We start from the raw sequence: 25,811 nt of genomic DNA, 5'->3' as shown, positions 1-25,811 counted from the left end.
ATGGGAGCTAGTTAAGAGAAGAGTATAGGGACTCCAGGAGGAGAAACAGCGTGTGCCAAGGTATCGAGTCACAAAGTTTGTGCTGGGAGCTTTGTGGTATTAAATGTGGCCAGAGCTTAGTGTGAGAAGGAGGAGTTGATCAATATAAAAGGCAACAGGTTAGACCAATTCAGGTAAGGTTTTATATAGCAAACTAAAATCCTCAAACTTTGCCTCATAGGCAGCAGGAGGGCAGTATTCAGATTTTTAAGCTTGTTGGTAATACATACAGACCTGAATTTTAGATCATGCTGTTATCATTGTTGAGACACACAGAGGGCTGCATAAGAATATGGGCAAGGAGTTGTGACAATGTAGTAAGAACTCAGTGCACAAATAATAGCATATGGGATGGAAAGGAGAGGGCAGTTCTGAGAGTGAGATCATGATGAAGAATCTATGTAATGCAGTACTGCATTTTTTGTTTTTAATGTGCTTATTGAGAAAGAAATACTCTGACTTGTAAAGGGCTAGGGAGAAGGCAATGCCGTATATTGAGGTAGAGAGGAACAAGATAAAGTACATGGTGGGGGTGGAAGGTGAGGTAGTAAACAGGGCAGGAGAATTAATTCCTTCGGGTTATTTTGATTTGCCGTAAGATGTATGGTGGTGTGTGTGTGTATGTTGCATGTATATGTAACGGTATGTGTATATATATATGTGTGTATGTGTGAAATCATGGAAATTAAAACCTGAGTTAAAATGTTTATGTAGAAGTGATGAGGTTGGATGGGTTCTCACCCAGTGGGCAGGAAGAGAAGAGAATTGAGGAGGGATCCCTGGAATGACCAGTAAATATTAGATGAGCAGAAAAAAATAGAAGACTGAGAGAGCAGTCACAGAGGGAAGGGAGAAAAAAGAGATATGAAATTATGATGTCATGAAAGTTAGGGGGTTAAAAGAATTTACAGGGATTCGTTCAGAATGTCAGATGCTACAAGGAGTTCTCCCTAGATAAAAACCGAAAAGCATCTAGAAAAAAAAGAACGTTGTTAATATTATTGATGAAGGGTGACCCCAACAGAATGGGGATTGGGCAGAGAAGCAAGATTGTGTGGTCAAAGGATTAACAGGCATGTGAGACAGTAGAAAGAATAAATATAGAAAACTCAGCCTGGCTGTAAAAGGAACAGGGAAAAGAAGCCTGGGAGGAGGCAAGGGAGGCTTTTGGGGTTTGAATTATTGTCATTGTCATCATCACTCTTCCTCCTAACCACTGCTCCTTTTATTTGATATGGAGCACTTCATGAATCAGTAACCATGAAAAAGAGGTAACCCAACTCTCCATTGGAAATAAGGTGAAGATGGGAGCATACAGAAATTAATATACAATATAGGGGCAGGTGGTTGATGACATTTATACCAGAGAGCCTCACTTTTGTCAGTGAGAAATGGAGGTAAGTTGTTTGCTGGGAGACTAAGTGAAGATAGGGCACTTTAAGAAAAAGAACATTTGAAAAAGATACTATGGAGAGCTGGAGGAAGGACTGATCAGGGGCTTGCCAAAAGCTGAGGCTGCAATGATTTGCTCATTAGGTTTACATTTTAAATACTAAAATCAGGAGTAAAAAGCCTTTCCTGCTCATGCATGTTTATATCATCTCTTGTGTAATGATTTCATCATCTTTCTTCTCATCTCAACACAAACATTTGTTTTGTTTTTAAAATATCAAACTGGCTTTTGAATTTAGACTTTTAAAATATAACTTTTTTTTTAAACAAAGGTTTAGGATGCAAATATATCTATCAAAAGAATGGTGATCCTTTGCATATAAGTGAACTCTTGGAGAGTTTCAAAAAGGATGCAAGAAGCTTTAAATTGAGGGCTGGAAAACATCAGCTTGAAGATGTGACGGCTGTGTTGAAATGTTTTCTCTCTGACATTGATGATGCACTGCTTACTAAGGAGCTCTACCCATATTGGATCTCTGCTTTAGGTAATATTTATACAGATATTTGTAGATATATGTGTGTGTGTGTGTGTGTGTGTGTGTGTGTGTGTATATATATAATATAGACCATAATACATGCTTGCCTTTTAATACTTAGACTTTAAACATCTTTGATAAGCTGAAATTTTAATTGAAAGAAACAATGTACATAATGGCTGAGAACAGAAATTATATAAATATCAATAGCTGTTTCTCTCTACCTCAAGAGAAATTCAAAATATTCACTAAATCGTTTGGTATATACTTAGTTTTCAATGGATTTCTTAGTGCATACTTTGCTTCAACTTTGGAATGTTACAGCCAAGTCCATGTGTGCTACTAATTTCTCATTAAAAATAAAATGAAGCATTTACTACAGGATACATTTTGCAAGATTTTCACCTATGACTCTTTTGTGTTTCTTCTATTATGTGTTCTACATCTTTAGTGTATATAACAATTTTTTTAACTTTTGCTTCGTTTATTCTAGATTCCATCTAATGAAATAGAGTTTTGTTATACACTGTAAGAAAAGCTAATTAAGAGATGACCCTAGAAAAGGAGTTTATTAAATCCCTCATGGGTCAAATTAATTTTATTAAAACCTGTTTTTAACCTCCGATGATTTAAAACAAGTCCTTTTATTGAAACATTACAATAACAGAGACTTAAATATAAGCATTGCCTTTAATTCCACCTTTTTACTGAAGCTACTTTTATTTTTCCATATTATAGTCCTTTTCTCCACTTTTATAATTTATGTATATGACATTTTTATTTTTATTAATAAACCATAAGCATTTCTCATATATCTATAATATTTTCCAAATGATAATTTTTATTTCTCTTTTGTTCTAGGTTTTAAAACTTACTTTTGAATTATTCCATAATTATAATGTGTTTGTCTCTTATATATTTAATCTCTTTCAAGATTTGGAAAATGGCTTTTGAATCTGGTCACATGGCATTCCTCTATTGAGAAGTAATTTTCCTCATTGAAAGTATTTGTTTAATCTAAAACAAGTGATATATTTAAAGAGATTAATTTTCAAATGATGTCACAAAACATGCAGAGTTTGAAAATTATCCCAAGAATGACCCTAGTTAGTGTCAGCAAAAGTAGCATTATAATGAAAATAAAGCTTCTCACGATATAACTACCTTTCAGAAGTCTTTCATTTGCCTTCTAATGTTTCTCAAATCAGTAGGGTTCACTGTAATCACAAGAAGAATTAAGTGTATAATTTTCTAAGATATAAAACACAGAGCTAAATACACTGCTTTAAGCTCAGTTACCTTGCACCCCTCATTTTTGTTTTAAGAAATTGTATTGAAATGTATGAAGCTGTTTAGAGTATCTCTACTTTATAGACTTATAATTTGTCTTTATTATAAAATTGGTTATCAGTAGTACATGGCAAGACTGGGCACAGTGGCTCACGCCTATACTCCCAGCATTTTGGGAGGCCAAGGCAGGAGGATAGCTTGAGGCCGGGAGTTTGAGACCAGCCTGGGCAACATAGTGAGACCTTGTCTCCACAAAAAATAGAAGTGCTAGCTCAGGCATGATGTGCTCCTGCAGTCTCAGCTATTCTGAAGACTGAGGTGGGAGGATCACATGAGCCCAGGAATTCCAAGCTTCAGTGAGTTGTGATGGTGCCACTGTACTCCAGCCTGGGTGACAGGGCTGAGACCCTGCGTCTTAAACAACAACAACAACAGTGACAAATATATATTTGCTAAAGTTGTCAAATTGAGTGACAAACAAGTCTTCACTGTTGTCAGTCTACCAGAACAAGGTAGTCAGCAGGGGTAGGAGTGTTCACCTTTCACTTGCATGTGAGTTCTTGGAGAATTTATTTGGAGAAGGCTTTGAATACTGGGTCAAGTAACCTTTAACTCCTTTGCTTTTGCCAACAGTGTAGTTTAGCTGGACCCTTCAAAAGTGGCCATGTTGGGCCTGAAAAGAATAAACCAGTACTGTCTGAGTGAATTCATAAAACTCTTTTGATGTACTGTATACCTGAGGTAGAGAATGCCTTATAGCCGTGTACCACCTATATTTATATGACATATGATCTGTTCTTCTAGGATTGTTAACTTATATGTTTCGTTGAATTGCTCATTGTATTTTCTATATGGCCTGAAATCATTCCTGAGTTTTACTTTCAATTTATTTAGCTTTATTTTGAAAATATCATCTATTTTATAAGATTTGTGAAAATATGCATACTAGCATGACTTTTTGTTTTAAGCGTAGTAGTGTTAAATTTTAAGGAATAAATGCAATTTCTCCTACAGTTAGAAACTGGATAACGCGAGGATAAATGTTTGGATTATACTGGGAATTATACATAATTAATTTCCAGTAATGTCTTTGAATGTAATTTGGGTGTTTCCCCCTCTTTCTTATAGAGAGTCATCTACTAGTGCACTTAATTCAGTATACTCATGTGTATGGCTATTGATTTCATGTACAGGCTAAATCAGTACAAAAGAGATATCACTTGAAATTTTGAATAGGAGTGCACTTGAAAACTGTGTCATACAGAGTTTCTTACCTAGCCAGGGATCCTAATGTCCTTTACAAGTGACTTTGTACTTCTAAGACATCATTAGCGTGCTGCTGATTTTCTGTGAATAGAAGAGGTAAGGCTAAGCAAGAAATAAAATAGTATTGTTTCCAAAGATAGTTGCGAATTGAGAGGAAATAATAAGTGCGGTCTCCTTGAGTTACCAAGTCAGCACAAGTGATTTATTTAAAGAATGATCTATTTCCACTTCAGGTAGTATAGGCTAAACTGTCACTGCATGCCCTCTCCAGAGAGTTTAGATCTTTGGGGGTTTCTGTCTCTAGTTTCTCCAGATATTTGCCTTCTTGGAGTCAGGTGAATGGAGGGTAAGTCCTTCTCATCCTCCTCTCCATAAACCAACAAATTTCTGTTCATGACAAAAGCAGGAGGTCTATCATCCTCTAAATCCAGATTGTAGTTATTAAGGCCTGGGCTTGACTTCTTCCATTGCACTCTCACCTTTTCAAAAGATTTGAAAGTACCCTTTACCTGGATCGAAGGGGTACTGTACAGTTCATAGTTCCAGGATGGTTCATAGCTTTGGAAAGATTTTTATAATTTCATGAGAAATAAAAATCAGAAATGTCATTTTCAAATACAAATGATAAAACATTTCCATAGCCAGAGTTAAAATACTTTTGGCTTAACTCTTCAGTTTGTACTCCAGTTTGAGTAATTAATTAAATGTATTCCTGTTAAGTTAAAGTTCAGTATTCCATAAAGTAGAAGATAAAAAAATATAATCCCACCTAACCTTCTATTTTAAAAATTCTTTATTTTAAATTACAAATTATAAGAACTAGAGCACATAATACTGGAATGTTATGTAAATAAATGCTTTTCCAGATTAATAGGCAATTACTTTAGAACTTTGAACAATTGTCTACAACCTGATTGTATCACTTATTAAAATGCATTTGTTTGTGACTATTTTACAGTACTGCTGATAGACAAATCCGTAACATAGATAATTAGTTTAGGTCTCAAGATTGTTTTTTTTTTCCCTTCAGATACGCAAGATGACAAGGAAAGAATTAAAAAATATGGAGCATTTATACGTTCTCTTCCAGGGGTCAACCGAGCAACACTAGCAGCTATCATTGAACACCTGTATAGGTGGGTAGATGAATGAACTTTTCTCGACATTTCAAACACAGCACTCAATAAGTCATTATTTCTTATGTGATTGTGAATCTTTCTACATATCATAAGAACTCACCTTAGTCTCTCTTTCTGTAATTAAGTCACATTTACAGATAAATAGCACTGGGAATTTCTTAATCAGAAATGATTGTATACAGTGTCCTCAAATGCATCTGATGCATAAGCAAGAATTTAAAAACTCACTTGGTTTGGAAGCTGGAGAATAAAGGATGTGCAGGGACCAGAATTCTGTAACAAGAATCTGTCTGTGATGACAGTATTTTCTCATGGTGGACATTTCTTTATTATCAGTTTATATCTTACCTGACATTTATATTTTGGTATCAGGCTATTGATCCAGTGAGGAAATTTTAAAAATCAAAAACAATTTTGTATGTCAAGGCATGAAGGTCTCCTTGCATTTGGGAAGATATAAGGAATGTAATGGTGACTTTACCAGTGACGTCTGAAGGATGAGGACATTTGAAAATAACCTTTCAAGTTAAAACTAGTTTTTTTTTTAAATCTTAGCAGGAATTATTACAAAAAGTTAAATAAATATAAATTTTGATTAAGGAATATATTGTAGCTCCCTGAATGGATGAAATCTCTCTTGAATAAATTTCTGTAAAGCTGAATTTTACTAAAAGTACCTTATTTGCAGTCTCAATTTAGAAATGTTTCACAATTTGTGTTCTTTCCTCTTGTTCTTTTCTTTCCCAACCACTACTTCTCATTTATGTCAGCTCCATTATTGTAAAACTGATTTTCTTATTGCATCATACAAATATAGTCCACATTATATAGTCCTATCTCTATGCCTGTGAGATGTTGAGACAAACTTTAATATAGAGAATTTTAGCGTGCAGCATGGAATTATAGAGGATAAATTGAACGATTCATTGTGTGTTTTGGTCCAGGGGATGCTTCTATGCTTCAGATTTAAAGGGACATATGAACTGGGCGTGAAAGAAGAGTAGGAGAAATGAGTGAAGGATAATGTCTGGGACATAGGAGTACTAGAAGATGACAGAGTTATAGTTGGCTGGCAGGAAGTTGTGGAAGGCTTTGTAGGTCATGCAAAAACATTTGGATTTTATCCTTTTAGTGATAAGAAGTAACAGATCAAATGTGTTAGGATAATAATCGCTATGATGGTATTGTTAGGGAAAATGTAGCATAGAGACAGATAAACTAACTAGGAAACAGTTTTGTTGAGTTTCTAGTGAGAAGACCTCGGGGAGAAGGGACTGGGCAAGCTGAATATGGAACACTTGGAAATGTTAACACCTCGGAGCAGAGAAGTAAAGGAAGAAAAGGAAACACTATATTATACCTATTTTGTCCCAGAAACTAAGGCAGCCACTTAAATTAAAGACAAGAGAGGTGAAAAGTACCAAAGGGAATGATACTGCAGAAGGAAGTCTCAAGAAATGCAGGAATGTCCTTAAAGATAATGTCCTTGAAAGATTGAGAAGTAAATTGGATGAGGACAAGTTGATTTAGCCTTTAATTCAATCCCTACCCTAGCTAAAAGAGCATTTCCTCCATCAGTAATATCCTCTTAATTCCATTCGCCAGGTGTTTATCATGCACCACAATGTAATTAAAGAGTTTCTGACTGTGAGATACATAGATTCTAGTAACAGAGACAGACATGCAGATAAATGTTCCAGATATTTACAGTTAAGTGTACTGTAAAAGCATAGACATTGTTTTGAGAGGGGTGTTCACAATTATCGCATCCTCTTCTATTAAATTCCAGTTCCTTTTGCATCTTGTAAATCACGTGTGATGATTGCACTTGCACCATCTCTGCTATGCAATTTGGTATTTTATTATGAATTCCCTACATTAACATATATATTGCTATCATGTTTATTCACCTTTTCTTGTAGCTACCTGAATCTGTGTTCTTCATAGATGGGAATGTCTAGCTTAGTCTTACTACATTCATTTGATGGAGTTACTATATTCATTTGATCAAGTGTGCCACTTACAGTTCTCGTCTGTTACATTTTTAGCAATGTAACTTTCCCTTTCTTAGGGATGATGCTTCAGGGAGTTGTTTTGTTTTTTTTGTAAACTTTTAAGTTCAGGGGTACAGTGTGTAGGTTTGTTACACAGGTAAACTTGTGTCACAGGGGTTTGTTGTACAGATTATTTCCTCATCCGGGTATTAAGCCTAATACCCATTAGTTATTTCTCCTGATCCTCTCCCTCTTCCCACTCTTCACCCTCCATTAGGCCCCAGTGTATGTTGTTTGCTATGTATTCCCATCATTTAGCTCCCACTTATAAGTGAGAATATGCAGTATTTGGTTTTCTGTTCCTGTGTTAGTTTGCTAAGGATATTGGCCTCCAGCTCCATCCATGTTGCTGCAAAGGACGTGATCTCATTCTTTGTTATGGCTGCATAGTATTCCATGGTGTTTATGTACCACATTTTCCTTACTCTGTCATTGATGGGCATTTAGGTTTGATTTAATGTCTTTGCTTTTGTGAACAGTGCTGCAGTGAATATATGTGTGTCTGTGTCTTTATAATATAATGATTTATATTCCTTTGGGTATATACCTAGTAATAGGATTGCTGGGTTGAATGATATTTCTGTCTTTAGGTCTTTGAGAAATCGCCACACTGTCTTCTACAGTGGTTGAACTAATTTACACTCCCAGTAACAGTGTAAAAGCATTCATTTTTTTCCCATAACCCCTCTAGCATCTGTTATTTTTTTGACTTTTCAGTAATAGCCATTCTGACTATTGTGAGTGTGAGATGATATCTCATTGTGGGTTTAATTTTTTTTAATTACTTTATACTTATTCGTAAACAGTTTAACAACTCTTTTAAGACCCCAGTGTTATAGCCTACTGATTGAAAGAGTTGACTCCTTTGTTCATTTCTGTTCATTATAAAAAGCCATTCTTAGTTATATCCAAGAAAAATGTAATTGCATTTTAAAGTAGTCTACCTTGTGATAATATTTTATTTGGAATAACTGTACGGACACATGGGCCCAGATATTCTTTCTCATTTGATTTGCACTTTCTGGAAAATTTAGCCCAGCTTGGCACCTGGAATTTGGAACTATCAATTATATGTCTAATGACCTACCTTTTTTGCCTGTTTTCTACATACCTCCTGCCCCATTTCCTCCTCCTATGCTGCAGCCCCACAAGTCATTTTACACCATTCTGCAACCATACTTCTATGCTTTGGCCACAGGTTGTTTTATAGTTTGCGGTTGTTTGAATATGGTCAGCCCTTTCTCTAAATCAACAATTAAGTATGACTTTGTAACTTTCACTACTCTATTTAACAGTACTTTTTCTCATGTTCTTAACTAGATTATAAGCTACTTAGAAGAAAGAACCATGTGTTTTTAAGTCACCACTGTATCTTTTATGTCAGAGAATTCCAATATTGGTGTGTTTAAAAATTGATAAACTGGCTTTCTGTTCTATGAAATTTCCAAATAAAAGTGTATCATAATAAACTATGCTTTTCTCTGACAGGGTTCAGAAATGCTCAGAAATCAATCACATGAATGCCCATAATTTGGCGTTGGTCTTTTCATCCTGTTTGTTTCAAACGAAGGGACAAACTAGTGAAGAAGTGAATGTAATTGAGGACCTAATTAATAATTATGTAGAAATATTTGAGGTAATTATTTTGTATCCTGCCCTTGTTAAAATGGTTATAATGTCACTGTTTGCCGACAAATATATATGTTTTAGGGTGTTATTATGCAGATCTTTATTCATATTTAGAAATACATAAAATAAGGAATAGTCATATTTTTTAAAATTATAGATATAAGTAGCTTTTAAGCTATAGTCATTATTTAAATTTGGTTGCATTTAAAACTTTTTACCATCTGATATCTGTTTGACAGAATATTTCTATTTATAGGATTTTTGCATGTGTTTTCTTTTTCTTCATGTGTATGAATTATATCTACTTAGAAGTGTGAAGTTATAAAATGAACAATTCATTAATAAATACCAGACTCTTAAATTCTGCAGTTGAAAGCCCTTTGGTTTTTTCTTAGTTGTGTCCCCAGTTGGAAACAAATAACATTCTAAAATATTATTATTCTATGGTGTTTTACTAAGTCATCTGTTTTAATTGACTTTTTAAATTTTCCATTTTATAAAGTTAATATTTTCATGTTTCATCAGAAAACTGTTGGAATAGGGATGATTTCTTGGTTCAAAGAAGTAAAAATAGAGGAAATAAGCCCAGGATTCAAATTGGTGGATTTGGGCAAAAGGTCCAGTTCTATTATATAACTAGTTCTAGCACCTCAATTTTGTCATTTAACCTTTTGAACATTCCCTTAAATGGTGTTTATAAGTCCAGTTGTTTTCCGGAAGTATGGCTATACCACATGAAGTCAAGACAGTTAGTGTAATTGGTTACGACTGTGGAGTTCTTACATTCTTATTATAATCACTTATCATAAGACAAGAAAAAGGAGCTATTTTAATAAAACAAAATATCACAGTCTGTATCTTAATTCACATAGGAATAGACACCAGATTGTGGGATTTTCTTTGCTCTTTGATCTCCTCTTAACTTCTTTCTATATGTGTCCACTGTTTTTGATCAATAGCAACTTCTTTGCAATAATCTGATGCTGAGAAAATAAAGATTTAGAAAAATATGATGTGTGGCTTTACATGCTGTCTCTATTTTCTGTATTTGTAGTTTTCCATTAATAAAATGGTTATCTTCATAGTTATGTTAAACTTTACCTAAATGATGGAAATTTAATAAGCACCTAATGAACATTTCAGTTTGATACATGAGCTTTGTTTCTCAACCTACGTAAACTTAAACCAGTCGTCAGATCCTTTGCTTAAGTTTCCTAAGAAATAGGACTTCCATCAATGCAATTGCAGCCTGAAGTAGTATCATCATAAAATATTTTGAACTTTAGGATACTCTATCTTGTTGGCTTTATTTCCAACCTAGCTGTGTGGGCTCATATTGATTCCGATGGCCATTCTCATTTATTTTTAAGTTGTTAGTATTTAAATTCCTGAAGATTACATGAGGATGAGTGTCATCACTCTTCGTATTCTACATTATTAGAATGTCCCGAATTATATTTTAAACAGGTTAAAGAAGATCAAGTCAAACAAATGGACATAGAAAATAGCTTTATTACCAAGTGGAAAGACACCCAAGTGAGTAGTAATAGTTAGATCTCTAAAGAATTAAACAAAACAAAAACTTCCATTGTAAGTAAAGACATTTGCTGTGTGTATTTTCAAGTTCCTATTTTAAGCAAAGTAAAAGTAATGAGTGAAAAAAAAAACTAAGTAAATTGGTTGTGTAATTCAGCAACCTGATACATATATGCAAAATATGTTAATGTAAATTTTTAAAAATAGAAAATCAGTTTTAATTTACCTTTCAAGGTTTTCTTTATAAAATCAACTTTTGTGTATAAAACCATGACTGAAAATGCTAATGGATTTCAAAGGAAGCATTTAAAACCAAAGAAATACTTAGAGTAAGTTGAAAATTCAGACAGCCTAGTGATTCTTTCTATTGTTATTTTGAAACTATAAATTATTTCTTATATGCTTTTGCTTTGCATGCTTTCATATGATTGTATTAATGGAATGCATCTAATTTGATCTTTGTAACACATTCTAATTTTTGTCCTAAGTTGACTTTTCTATATCCTGTCCTGTTTTCCTCAGTCACATTATACTGGATTTTTGTGTTCTGGTTGCACTATGCTTGTTTGGTGAATATTCACTGGAATTTCTTAAGGTTGATGATTAGTCATCTTCTAGTAACTAGGAGTTAAGAGTGGATTCAGGGTACCAATATAAATGATAGAAATGGATCAGATGTGCTCTGTTTACAGATACATAATGAGGCAAATGCTTTTTTGTTAGTCAGACGCTAAATTCTCCTCAGTCCTGAAATATCCACAACTAACTAGAGGAGTCATTGAAACTGTCATTCCATATAAAGAAAATAGAGGAAGGCCTAGATCAGTACTAATACTACGATATTAATGAATTATTTTCTCCATTTTGACCCAGAGTAATTATGCAGCTTCCAAAGGAGTTAGCTTTAACCTTAAAAAATCTAGGTCATTATCAATTATCTTAAATTCTCACTTTTTTTTGGGAGCGGGGAGGAAGTCTTTAGTCATGAAATAAAGGATTGTGTGAGGCTGAGAGGTAAACTTTAACCACACTATCTACATTGTTGTTAAAAAAGTTTGAGTATCCTTTTGCATTTTGTATCTTTTATATTCATATTACAGTAAAGAAATAAGTTTTGAATGCTTTCAGTTTAGTCTGTATATGTAAGTAAAAATAACAGTATTTGGAAAAGATAAGTAAAAGAGTCTGGGAAAATCTGTTTTTTAAATTTTTCCTCTAATCCATTTAAAATTGTCTTCTGGAGTATTTTTTTCTGACATTCAGTCTCTTTGTCTTACCCCTGTTTGAATTTCTTACCTATTCTTCTTTTTTATTTCACTCTATGAGTTCTGTCTTTGTATTTACTTTTTAAGTTTTTTTTTTTTAACTTTTTAAGTTTTAAAATGTGTCCTTCCTGGAGAGCTGTTTATGCAAACATAGTGAAAAGCAAAAGTGTCAACTGTATCTTTTCCTTACTGAAATGTATCTGTAGCATTGAAAGTCAGGAGGAAAAACTGGAAATAAGCTTTTCTAAGCCTGTAATGCCAGAAAAATTAAGGAACTTTTTCAAAGTTCATCTTTAATGTTTTCCCCACGAAACTTTTTCCCCACAAGTTTACTCATTAGATTTTATGCTGAGGTGAATTTAATTTGAGAATGATTACTTGGTTGTGATCTTTTTTATTTAAATCAGGTGATACTGTTTCTAATTGGTTACATAACTTATGGGGAACTTCTGAAAAAAATTACTCAAAATATTTTTCATAGATTCATTTGGTTCTTTGTTAAACTTCTATACTGTTAATCTGTATAGTGATATGACATCGTAAGGCCTTTTATTTTCAGGCTTGCATCTTCTTCACTTTGTCTGTCTTTTGGGATATAATAATGACCTGAATTAGTACTTAATTCTTGGCCAAAGATAATTAAAAACTTCTTTTTATTGTCTGCCATATTCCATGAATGACCTCACTTTTATTTTTCTTTCTAAATTTATGTTATTTGTAGTTTTAATATAGCTCTGACCTAGTTTATCCTCAAAGTTCAATTTTCAGGCATATCTTCTCTTTAAAAACGTAGCAAGCCATATTTTGCCTTTTAAATATTGGTATCATGCACACTTTATAGCTTGAAGCAAAACTTCATGTGTTTTGTTTTCACCCCTCATTTTGTTTATCCTGTTAACGTACATGCTGATGGCTCCTACAGCTTCTGTTGTCACAGCCAGCATATATCCATTGTAGCTAGATTCATTATTTTAGGAAAAATGTAAGGGTATTTGAGAGTACTAAGCTCCTGAGTAAGAGATAAAAAAGAAAATCATTGTGGTTGTTGTTGCTGATTATAACATTTGTGTAAATGCCTTGTCCTTAACCATATGTGGAAATGGGCACATCATGCTTGTGAGCAGGGGAATTGAGCTTGTTTCATTGTTATAAAATATTCAGAAATATGACTGGGGCTTTATAACTGTCTTCAGTTTCAAATGTGTGTTTTTACAATATGTTTATCTGTGTTGTTTCTACCTCTGCCCTTTTCTAGGTTTCCCAGGCTGGAGATTTGTTAATTGAAGTATATGTAGAAAGGAAGGAACCTGACTGTAGTATTATAATTCGGGTAAGTTCTAAAGGTGAATGTAAAGAGGACTGTTGGAAGTCACAAATGTTAGCATTATTTTATATATTTTGAATTTTCCATTATTATATTTTATATTACCTCTCCAGTTCAAACGACTGACAACATAGACTTTTTATACTGATATCCCCCAGGAATTCTGTATTTTGATCGTTTGGAAAGAGAACATCTTATGTGCTTTGGATTACGTGTTAAGATTTTCTTCAAGTTCTGGAAAATACCCCGAGCTTAAATACTTGTTCCTCCCCTTCCTAGCTTCCTAACGTTAGACAAGTTATTTGCTCTGAGCCTCAGTCTTCTCACCTGTAAAATGAGGAAAAATCACAGTATTACATCATAGCATTGATGTGAGGATTCAATAAGATAATGCATGTAAAACCCTTAGCACATTGCTCAGCATGTAAGTGTTTAATAAATAACTATTACTACTAGTGCTGTTACAATTAATAATAATCTCTCACCCTTGTTTTCTATACTTCAGCATCCAGTCTTCCAATTTATTTGAATATAAGTCTGGGATATTTATTTGGATAACTCTTTTCTCCCTTGAGAGTACTGATCATTTGTGTTGAATTAAAAATAGATGTTTGTCATGCTACTATATTTAGTAATTTGTCTGCCTTACAGATAGTAACTGATATTTCAGGTCGCTATTTGGTAAGACTGCTTTATTTGTATGAACAGTAGACATTCTGCCATGCAACAGAAATTTGGCTTTAGCTACTTATCTTTTTTAAAGTCCAGGATTAAACAGTCACAACATTAGATATATTTGGACTTAAGTTAAATATATTTTGATTTTAAGTTTTGTGTTTCTAATGATTATGAATAGTAACTATGTACCATTAAGTACATTACTTAGTACATGAAGCTGAAATATTAATACTATAATTATAGGTTTTGTCTCTATGAGGTATTTGCCTTGCCACTCCTTGGCCATGTCATATTTCTTATACTGAATGCATAATGCTGATCATAAGAGATGCGAGGAACTAGTAAAGACCAATTAGCACAAGTTCATCACTAATGCTGGAGAAGGTATTCAAAGCTCGTGACTTAAATCTATACACAGGCTCTTTAATAGCACATTTTAATTTTATCTTCTAAAGTCACAACAGAAGTTATAATTGAGCCAAGTTCTTATGTTATCCAGTGTGTTTAGATAAAGGACTTTCCAGTTTCACCTATAGTAACTCCAAATGCTCTTTAGAAAATAACAAAAACTATTTAAAACCAATTACTTAGGTTTTAATGCTTATGATTCTGCAAAACCCTTTAGTTACATTTATCTCTGCTAATTATTACCTCAACCCATGGAGGTAGGTGAAGCAGGTGATGTTCCGAGTTTATAAGAATGGAAACTGGGAAGTAAGAATACTAAGGCCAGAAATACAAACCTGGGTCATGATAATCTCGACTGGACGTTCAGTATACTGATCTGTATATTCTGTAGAGTAATAATTTCCCAAGTGTGGAGTGTTAGGTGTTACTAAAGAGGAGCTTTTGGTCTCTCTTGATGCAAGGAATAGAGTTCTGGTCTTCCTGTTTCAGACCAAGGTGCTTCCTGCTGCCTGTTTCACAAGTGGGTTTCTCAATAATTTATTATTTTTTAAGAAAGTGCTAGCCTTAAAAATATTGTTTGTTCATGCATATCAACAGCATCACTGAAATGATTCAACTACTCCATTCTGCTTGGTGTTCTCTGTTATTCCTAGATGCTATAACAAGTTTTTTTTCTTTTAAGTTTATATTTCTTTGGGCTTTTCTAAATAGAAAATAGTGTACTTCATTGTATAATTATATTCCAAAAAAGCACTAAATTTCATAAAATACAAAAGGTAGACTTTGCGAGTTACCTGCATTGAAATAGGTTTTTTGTTATTTATGTATGTGCAGTATGCTTATGGGTAATTATGGGCAAGAGAAATGGAAACAAATACATTTCTAAAGAACTTTTAGTAGAGACATCCTTTTACTGAAAATGTGCAAACCAAGTTGCAACTGCAGTATTATAATGTTTAAAACATCATTATGACTAAATTCTAATTGAAGAAAGCCATTTTGCTTTTTGCCAGCATGCACTTAAGATTGGCATAAGCAAAAACAAAAAGAAACAAATAAAAAATTCCAAAAGTCCCTGAAGAGGTGATGTGCTTATACAGTGGCCTCAGGCTTTGGGACTTTCATAGAACCGACCCCCAGGTTGGCATTGCAGACTCTGACATCTGCCCTGGAATCCTGGTTCCAGCATACTTTGGTATCCCACCATCTGTCACTTGGCATGGCAGGGCACACCACAGACTCACAAGACCCTGGAGCTTTTTGGCATGACCGATAGCCATTGACTGTGTATAATTTAGAATCTAGGCTTAATAAACCAAGTCACTCTACACTCTTAATTGTAGAACTGATGAGTAAAAATTTTACATGTAGACGACTGTTGGATTCATTGTCTGGCGAAGGTCATTCCGAATGTAATTAGGTACATTCTTTCCTTCTGAGTGGTCTAATTGCTCAGTAAGAGATTAAAAAATTCTCTTATGTCTATATTGTAATCTCTTTTTGTACTTATGTACATTTTATGGAAAAGATCTGAACATGCTGTTTTCTGTATGGGATTAGGGAAGCTGGTTTTAACCATGCTCAAAATAAATTCAGGATATCATTAAATGGTGGATGGGGAATATTATTGACCTAGCATAAGGCTACTTCTGTGTCTAACACGTTTTTTGAAAAAATATTACTTCTCTTACAGATATCTCCTGTGATGGAAGCAGAAGAATTAACTAATGATATATTAGCAATAAAAAATATTATTCCTACAAAAGGTGATATTTGGGCCACATTTGAAGTCATTGAAAATGAAGAGCTAGGTAAGTGATTTTTATGCTAGGGATTCTTAAATTACTTATACTGTAAAAAAGTACTCTTTAAGACAAGACTTTATAAACATTTTATGTCTTAACATCTTGTTATGATTTTTTTTTTACCTTAGTGCATGTGTTAATATATGTTTGAGGTTGCCTTTTTATGATTTTACTCATCAAAATAATTATATTACCTTATTGACTATAAAAATACAGTGCAAGACTTTAGGTACCTCTTTTGCTGCCTCAGAAAAGACCTTTGTTTATAAGGACAAGCGATTTGATTTGGCACAATATTCTGAGTGGTATGAATTACTATTATTTAACAAGAACAAGGAATGTTGATTTAAAATATTGTTTATTCTATAAAATAATTTTAAGAGCAGCAGAAGCTTCATTTTTGTCTTTTTCTTTTTTCTATCTTTAATGAATCACATATTTTGTTGTCTTTCATCTCCAAGATGCCTAGGGATAAAGGGAGCATTTAAAGCACCTTGACTACCCCAACAGTCAGGTGCTGAATGAGCTTAACATTTTAATAACACCATGTGGTTTCAAAGACCTCCAGAAAAAAAAAATAATACACAGAATGTCTTTGTACCTTCACCGTCTGTCTAGCTGCTACCTACTAAGGTCTTGGGACACTTTGGAGTATAGCTGCCAAACTGCCAAAAGGAAAATCTTGCCACCCGCAAGCTTAGGATAAAAATTAAAATTCAATGTTTAAAATACCCCATAGTGTGTTATTAGGAGTGTTGCAATAAGTGATAAAATGAAACGGGATTGTCAGTACTTTGTCTTTATGTTTTTATTCCTGTATTATGATTGTGCACAGTTCTTTAAAATTTAAAATGTTTCAATGTTATTTTTAAATGTACATTGCCAAGATCTAATGACTATGGTACTTTGATGTCAGTTCACAGTGTCTCCCTCAATCGGTCTCAATCCTCCTCGTGCACAGAAATACTCTGGCAAATGACTCCTATGACCTCCCAACTGTCAAGTTCCCAGATTCACATCTGGGTTCACTTTACCTAACCTTCTATGGCATTTATTGTTAATGACTATTCCCTTTTTATTTGATGATCTTCACTCTGTTTTCCATACTGCCTGGATTCTCTTTATGATTTTCTGATCATTTTACCTCTTTTGTAGATTCTCCTTATTCTGTTTTCTAAACATTGGGTTTTCCTTGCTGCAACATCCTTTGCCATCTTTTCTCATGTTACCTGTTTTATTTATTATTATTATTAGATAATCTCTTCTATTTTTTGTGCTTGGCTAACATGTATTAACTGGTGTTTCCCAAATATACCTTTGTTCTTCCTCCATCTGGCTCACACTGTTACCTCTTTTAAAACCTAGACTAAAATTTTCATTGTACTTTGTCTCATTTATCTTTATAGTACTTATTACCTTGATTTGTACTTGTCTCTTTTGATGGGAGTTCCTTGGAAAGTAGGAGAAATTCTGTTTTGTTTTTTTTTTTAATCTCTAATGTCTAGCATAGTGCCTAGTATATAGGAGCCATAAAATCTATTGAATAAGTGAGGCATGATTTTGTATGACTCTGTGGTACAAGGGTGACAAAGTTTTTATTTTTTGTCTTTGTTTAATTTTAAGGAATGGGTCACTTGGTTACCAGCTTTGTTATATTTGTGCGTAAAGGTTAACTGTCAGCATTATTGCCAGAAATATCTTTCCACATTACAAATTGGTTTACATTGTTCCACCACATAAAACCCTTTATTTCCTCATTGCATATTTATCCTTCACAGTCTAAGTGAAATGTCTCTTCCTTCATGATGTTCACACTGATGTCTTATCATTTGTTTAAAAATCTATAATACTGTATACTATATGACTTATAGAATAGCAATGTGTATATACCTGGTTCTGCCCTAGACTATACTTTTTTTAGGGCATTTACCATGTATTTCAGGCTTTATATTTTTGACTGCTTCTCATAGTGCAGTTGATGTGGATCAAACTCCACAAAAGCCTTTTCAACTGAAGTGGGGCAAAAAAGTAGATGCATTCTGGACCTGAGTGATATGGATTGTGGTTCCTGGTATAGATGCATCCATATGTGGGAGGCATGTAGACAGAGATCTCTGCCTGTAGATTAGGAACCATGAAGAGATCTCAGGGCCCTGTTTAGTGCTTGGACAGATGATTGTCTCCTACACGCTTCTATATCTGTTGCTTTTTAAAAGTTTGATAGCAGAATACTGAATTGTGGGTTTAGGGGTAGGCATCCCCTCCCTACCTCCGTTGCCCTCTCAAAGTTTGAGTACACTAAAGCATATCTGTGTGCCACTGGAGCTCTGTATCTCTGGCTAGTGGCCATCCTAAGAGGAGCAAGCAGGTGGATGAGAATAGAAAGGAATTATATATAGCTAGAAGAGGGGTTGCATTATACCAAGAAACATTGTTTTGAAATTTTATCTTGAGCAATCAAGGGATGTTTACCCTTAGAATGACTAATTATAAACTTGAATGTGATAATTAGTATATAAAATGCTAAGATTGAATTGGATTTTTCTTATTTTTACTTCTAATTAAAATAAAGTTGTCTTTATGCCAAGATATCTAAAAAAATAGGAGTCATCAAGTTTTGATTTGTGAATGTGTCAATGTATAAACAAAAAAATGTGTCATGTACACCTAGAAAGAATACACTTAGAGTTAAGAATTCAAATTTGGCATGGTCTTAATGTTTTGTCAACTGTACAAGTAGAAATTGCAGTAAGGGAAAACCTCCCAGAGGAATAATGGTAGGAGAGCAACAGAAGGGCCTGTGGTTATGTTGGTTTACTGAAGCCAGTGGAACATGTGTGTACCACATGTTGAAGGCTTTATATCTAGTAACATGCAGAGAAGATAAAGTGAAATATGAGGAGATAAAAGTAAAGGCATAGGTAGTAAGAAGGTTGTAGTTGAGAAGAATGTCAGCCAGGCAGTTGGTGTGTTTTCTAATGTAAACATAAATCCTCCAAGTAATGCAGTAAAAAAATGAATGAATGAATATATAAATTTATAAATATGTAAGCCAGAGTGCTAGGTTTTAAGTATCTGTATATTTTAAACCAGGAGTTCTCTATATCCAGTATTTCCTTTGTATAATAAATGTTTGGTAATCTTCCCTTTACTGTCCTGAGATAACCTATTGTACTCATTAAAAATTAATACCCTAATTAAAATATAAAAATAAAGGGAACATATGCATTATTAGCATGTAAATGCTAGGAAACTCCTATATGCCTGAAGATGATGAAAATAGATTCTTAAACCTGTAAATGGAATCACCATGGATGTGGCAGCTACTAATTCAGATTGCTATAATCATGTACATTTTTTTTTCACTTAAATGATATTTCACCATTACTGTCGTTGGTGAGATGGTGCACAACTTTTCAGGAAGTTCTGACTAAAACAGCAGTCATCTTTTTTTCTTTATATGGTAGTCAGATTCGTGGGAAAATATAACCACTTAAAACATTTTAATATTTTTGACGTTTTCATTTTATATTACATTGGTATGAAATATACATTAAGCTGAGTTAGATTCTCTTCCATAAGAGCCAGTCATCCAAAATATGCTATTATTTTAATGCTTTACCTTAAATCCGAACCCATCCTCTGCCAATGTAGACCCCTTTACCCTCTAGGTTTTTCACATCTTGAAAGAAATTTAATTGCTGAAGGGCCTCATTTAAATAGGCTTCACTGAGAGATCCAAGTTTGAGAATCAGTTACTTTTTATGCAGTACTATCAGAAAAAGATGGTCTTGTTTCTTCCTCATACCTACTATGATGTGGAAGATCTGTTTATTTTATTAGGATTCTTTCTAGCTCTTCTGACTGACACATAAACTGCTGTTATCTTCTGATTAGGTGGACAGGGCAGACATTGTTTTTCACTTTGCATAAGTTACCTAAGAAAACAAATTGCACGGGAGAAAACCATCATGGAAAGGCTTATGTATATGTCCAGAATAAAATTAACTATGATAGTTAAGATTTGGGGCTTTAAAGTCAGATAGGTTTGGGATGCACATCTCTGTTCCTCACCTTAACCAGCCATGTGATGCAAGGCAAGGGGCAAAACCTTTGTGATCCTTAGGTTTCCTTACATGTGAAATATGAATAATAATATCTAGTGAAGCATGTTATTGTGAAGTTTGAAAGTGATAACTGATTTAAAGCATCCAGTATATATAATGCCTGATACATAATTGTTATTCCATAAATGGCAACCGTTATTGGGATCAATAGTATTTCAAAGCTTGCAAGTAGTAGGCTTAAAAGGGGGAGGGGGAAGGGATAGCATTAGGTGATATACCTAATGTAAATGATGAGTTAATGGGTACAGCACACCAACATGGCACATGTATACATATGTAACAAACCTGTACTTTGTGCACATGTACCCTAGAACTTAAAGAATAATTTAAAAATGTATTTAAAGCCATACATAAAGGGAGTGCTTATTTTGTAATTAGTCTTACCTTCAAATACATCTAACTTCAATTAGAAGGCAACAAACTTATGAGTTAGTTAACAATTGAATTATAACATTGGCAAATTGTGGGCAGTTATGATCTTTGCCCAATCTTTTAGAAAATTATTTGAAGAAAAGTAATATTGACATAGCACAAAAGATTTTATCTGGCTTTATGATGACTCATTTTGTCTGTGAGTCTTTCTGTTGATATGTTTTTATGACTTATGGGCCATCAAAGAAAATAATGCAATAATTTGTCAAATATTTATTGAGCATTTATTATATACTCAATACTATGCTGTGAATAGGGGATATATAATAGTAAACAAGATGTATATTTGTCTTCAGGATGTGTGGCCTAGTGGATTTTTTCTTTCCTTCTTTATTCTTGCCATTATTATAATGAGTTAGCTTGCTCCAATAAGCACAGAATGCAGAACTGGATTTCTCTTTACTGGATAGGAAGCAAACATCTGGTAATTTACATTGGAAACAGACAATTTATTTTCTTATCTGAAACTAGGAATTGTTGATGACTTCTGATATGATATGTTCATAGCAGGGGAAACCAGTATTAGGGAGGATGTGATATATTTATTTAAACTTGTGATTTTATTATCAGTTACATTATGATGGATCATACAAGTATGATGCTTTTGATATGCTCTTTCCTGTTTGTCTTTAGCCTCATTACTTTAACCAAAAACAGAAAGCTCAGGTGGTATGTGCTTTATGTTTTGGATGGTATGAAAGAGTTGAATTGACTTTTACATGGCCACAACACTAGGAAAGCAGCATTGACATCTTCATGTCACAGCTTCTTTTCTTATTATTTCAATTATGCTATTTTCAGTGCACTGAGAAAAAGTGTGAATTTCCTTTATTCCAGCATATGTTTCTGTTGCTACATTTTATTAACTGATTGACATATTTTGATCATCAAAAACTTTTCTGTGAGACTTTGATTGTAATTCTAAAACTTGTTCTTTTTAACTCTATGCTAAGAATATATGCTGCATTTAAAATTATGATTGCCTAAATCAAAATGTGTATGGATGAATATTCTTCAGAGAGATATATTGAAGATGTCATGTAATTTCTTGCTAGTTGGCTTATTATGTCAATAGTTAGTCTATAATATTGACACATTATGTTTTTTATATTTCCACTAGTAGTTAAATATAGACTCTTCAGTACTATTTTGTAAATGATTTTAGTGTTTTCTATAGAAGTTACATTTTATAATTTTATATTATGAAAATATTAGCTATGAGGTATTTACTAGTATTGATCCAAAATTATGAGTTTGATCTTGTTGGGATAAACAAAGGATTATGATTAATTTATGATTATTATTTAGTAACGGACAATATTAAGTTTGTTAGTCCTTTTAAAACCATTTAATTGCATATAAAAATAAGAAGGTTTCCCTAAACAAACCAGTATGTTATCTAAAAAAGAGGATAGAGGATGGGGATGGTGTTCATGCCTGTTCATCCCACCACTTTGGGAGGCAGTGGTGGGAGGGTAGCCTGAGCTCAGAAGTTTGAGGCTACAGTGAGCTATGATTGCACCACTGCACTCCAGCCTAGGTGACAGGGTGAAACCCTGTCTCAAAATAATAATAATAATAATAATAACAATAATAATAATAAAGTATTATACAAGGGGTAGAATTTATGTTACAAAAGGTAGAATTCTGAGATTTTTATCAAAAGTACTTCTGATTTCTAAAAATAGTTAAGTAACAGGTATTCCTGCATGATTAATTTATATAGTAAATGTTATTCTGTGCTTAATAATTTTCTAGGTCTTAGGATATCTTTTACATAGTCATAGTGCTATTACTGTATAATATAACATAAGATATGATTGTGTATAATGTTGCCTACAGATCTTTTCAAATGGATTTTTTAAAATTTATGATTATAAAATAAAAAATTGTTATCCTCATATATTTTCCATTTGATTTGGAATTTATTTTTTACAGAGCGTCCTCTTCACTACAAGGAAAATGTACTGGAGCAGGTGCTTCGGTGGAGTTCATTAGCTGAACCTGGCTCTGCTTACCTGGTGGTGAAGAGATTCTTAACCGCTGACACAATTAAACACTGCAGTGGTAGGTGTCATTACTTCACATTGCAGCTATGATTGAAAATTCAGGTGGTTAAAAGGTAATTAATATGGCACAAGTAATATTTGAAAATGTGAAAAACGAGTAGCTAGATACAGAATGAATTGAGATAGTACATACATAAGAAAGAAGAATATATGGACAGGAAGATATTTTCCCAATGTGTTGCTCTGTGCTAATAGTTGGCTAATTTGATTGTACCAAGTTCAGGTTTTTGGAAATAATAGTTTGTTTTTAAAGGTTGTTTACCATGCTTATGCTTATGTATTTTCCTCAATTTTTAAACTGAGGGCAAGTCATCTCTGTGAATTACATTTACATTGGAAGGCTTTCTGAGCATTAAAAGAATGCTAATTATATAGGCTCTGAGATACAGTGCTTGCTATGTATCTCACATTTTTGTGATGAAGTTGGAAAATAAATACTTACAAAATAAAATACTTCCAGTAAGAATGCTTCCCATCAAACTGGAAGGAGATAGTGCTCATGTAAGGTTAATTAAGTAAGTTAGCTAGCACAGTGAACTATATAAGACCATTTCTGAACCTCTATGAGATCTCAGAAAATTTTTATTTTGAAACTTAATTATTCTTCTGTTGTGTTGTTGTCAACTGAAAGATTAAAAAAAAGCCAGGATTATATACAATCCAACTCAGAAAGCTAAGGATTGAAATTTATGATTACTTTTATGATTAATATAAATAATAACCATTATTATTTCTTAATTGTATATCAGCAGAGCTCAACACACACCAAAGCTCATTTAAAGTTTTTTTTAACTTCCTTGTAAGTTATATTACCTTTTGAATTTTACAAATGAAGGGAAGAGAAACTCAAAGAACTTAAGCAATTTGCCTTATATTATTAGTTAGTAAGTATTGAATTGAAGAACTGATTGGTGTTCCTCCTAATTTTAATCATGTGAAAAAAGGTGGGGAGGATGGTACAGCTCTTCAGTGCTGTAAACCACTCAGTATCATTGCAGATTCTCTAGTTAATAGTCATAATTCAGAGCTCTTAATTGTACCAAAGCTTATCATATAAACTTCTGATTTAATACACTGTCTTTTATATCTTATATACTTTTACTTACATGAAAGTACTTTTACAAAATGCAAGTAGTATAACAACTTTTATGTCATTGTGTTCTTATAAGCATCTAAAAAGCCAAAACAGATACTAACTCTTTATACTGTTGTAGCCTTTCAGAGACCTTTATCCTGTTTGAAATTTTTTCATGCTCTTACATATGATTCTGACCATATACTGCCTGTGCCTTCTTAATGTTTGCAATAGGATTTCTCTGTACTCATGTGAATGCACATGTATGAATGCACATGCCATAAAGTAGCGGCTTTCAGCTAGGAATGATTTCCCCTCCCTCCCCTCCGCGACCACAAGACATGGAACATACAATGTCTTAAGACATTTCTGACTGTCACAACTTGGAGATTGGTTAGGGAGGCAGGGCTTCTGGTATTTAGTGGGTACAGACCAAGGGGTCAATGCTGATGTTGAGAAACCCTAATTTAGATAATCTGTGATATCTGTTCTAATTCTTTATCTTTCTGTTGAAATTTTTGTTTCTTTTCTTCTCATATTCCTCTGCAATATCTCTAATTCTCCATGTTGCAACATGTTTAAAACCTACACCTAGACATAATACCTTTGCTGTTGTGTGAATGCTAGTAGGTTGGCTATATGAATAAAAATAGATAAGAATTAGATCCTAAAAGGCTATGTTATAAGTGAAGGTTCTGTATGTCTGAGGGTGCAGGTAACCCAAAACAAGTTCACCATTAAATGCTATTAATCTTCGGGGCATGGCTGGGGGTGAGTGGCAAACAACCCAACAAGGTGTAGATTGCGCTGGTTTAGAGCAGTCATATCTGGGTAAAACCTTTGTTGTGTAAGGGCAAGAAGAAATGGTACAGTGACAGCTGGTACGTTGGCTGTAACCACAAACTGGGTAGGAAGATTTGGTGTTTTTGTGATGTTCCACCTATCCCATTACATCTTCTAGATGGAGATATGTGTGTGTCCTTCTGTTATAAAAGCATCAAGCCTCTGTAAGATCTAGACAAAGAATCTTGTAGAAAAAAGCTAGAGAAGAACTAGAGAAGCGAAGCAGAAGAAAGCAAGCTGGAGGCTTAAGTGATGTTTCAGAGATTTGGATGAAATATTCTTTGGTTTGTGTTGTTGTTGTTTGTTTTGAGATGGAGTCTTGCTGTGTCACCTAGGCTGGAGTGCCACCGGTGGCGTGATCTCAGCTTACTGCAACCTCTGCCTCCCAGGTTCAAGTGATTCTCCTACCTCAGCCTCTTGTGTAGCTGGTATTATAGGTGCTCATCACAATGCCTGGCTATTTTTTTGTATTTTTATTAGAGACTGGCTTTCACCATGTTAGCCAGGCTGGTCTCGAATTGCTGACCTCAAGTGATCCACCTGCCTTCACCTCCCAAGGATGAAATATTCTTTGGAGTAAAATGTCAGTAAACTTCTGTGTCACTCTCTTACCCACGTCACATCTCTAACAGGGTGGGAGCCATAAAACCTACCTCTGTCCCTGAACTATCCCTGCTACCTCATTTAATCCAACAAATATGCATCTTGTTATTGTACCAGGAACTTTGCATGAAAAAAATAGTGTTTTAAAGGAAAACCATCAGCAAATACATTAATTGGATCATTTCATATTTGTAGTTATGTAGTCTGGTCAAAAATAAGAGAACCTATAAAATAAATGTCTAAAGTACTCTTATTTTCTAGCCCATAAAATTTTTATAAGTATTGAATTAGAGTTTGATTT

At 33.8% G+C, this 25,811-nt stretch overlaps 1 protein-coding gene across 5 annotated transcripts in view; it reads left to right on the top strand.

Moving 5' to 3' along the window:
• The window catches only part of ARAP2 (ArfGAP with RhoGAP domain, ankyrin repeat and PH domain 2), a 190,402-nt gene that overhangs the window by 114,018 nt on the left and 50,573 nt on the right, over positions 1 to 25,811 (top strand). For 3 of the 5 annotated variants that reach the window (XM_055385842.2, XM_019025871.3, XM_055385840.2), the window contains exons 21-27: positions 1,764 to 1,976; positions 5,554 to 5,659; positions 9,205 to 9,352; positions 10,813 to 10,881; positions 13,402 to 13,476; positions 16,250 to 16,367; positions 22,859 to 22,987. In XM_055385842.2, coding sequence (XP_055241817.2) covers positions 1,764 to 1,976; positions 5,554 to 5,659; positions 9,205 to 9,352; positions 10,813 to 10,881; positions 13,402 to 13,476; positions 16,250 to 16,367; positions 22,859 to 22,987 — 858 coding nt within the window. The remainder of the gene's footprint in view (positions 1 to 1,763; positions 1,977 to 5,553; positions 5,660 to 9,204; positions 9,353 to 10,812; positions 10,882 to 13,401; positions 13,477 to 16,249; positions 16,368 to 22,858; positions 22,988 to 25,811) is intronic. The other 2 variants (XM_055385843.2, XM_055385841.2) reach the window with 1 other exon arrangement.

Source organism: Gorilla gorilla, chromosome 3 (genome assembly GCF_029281585.2).
Source record: "Gorilla gorilla gorilla isolate KB3781 chromosome 3, NHGRI_mGorGor1-v2.1_pri, whole genome shotgun sequence".
Taxonomy (NCBI): Eukaryota; Metazoa; Chordata; class Mammalia; order Primates; family Hominidae; genus Gorilla; species Gorilla gorilla.
The sequence above is the reverse complement of the archived record's forward strand: the minus strand, read 5'-3'. Positions and strand labels throughout refer to the sequence as shown.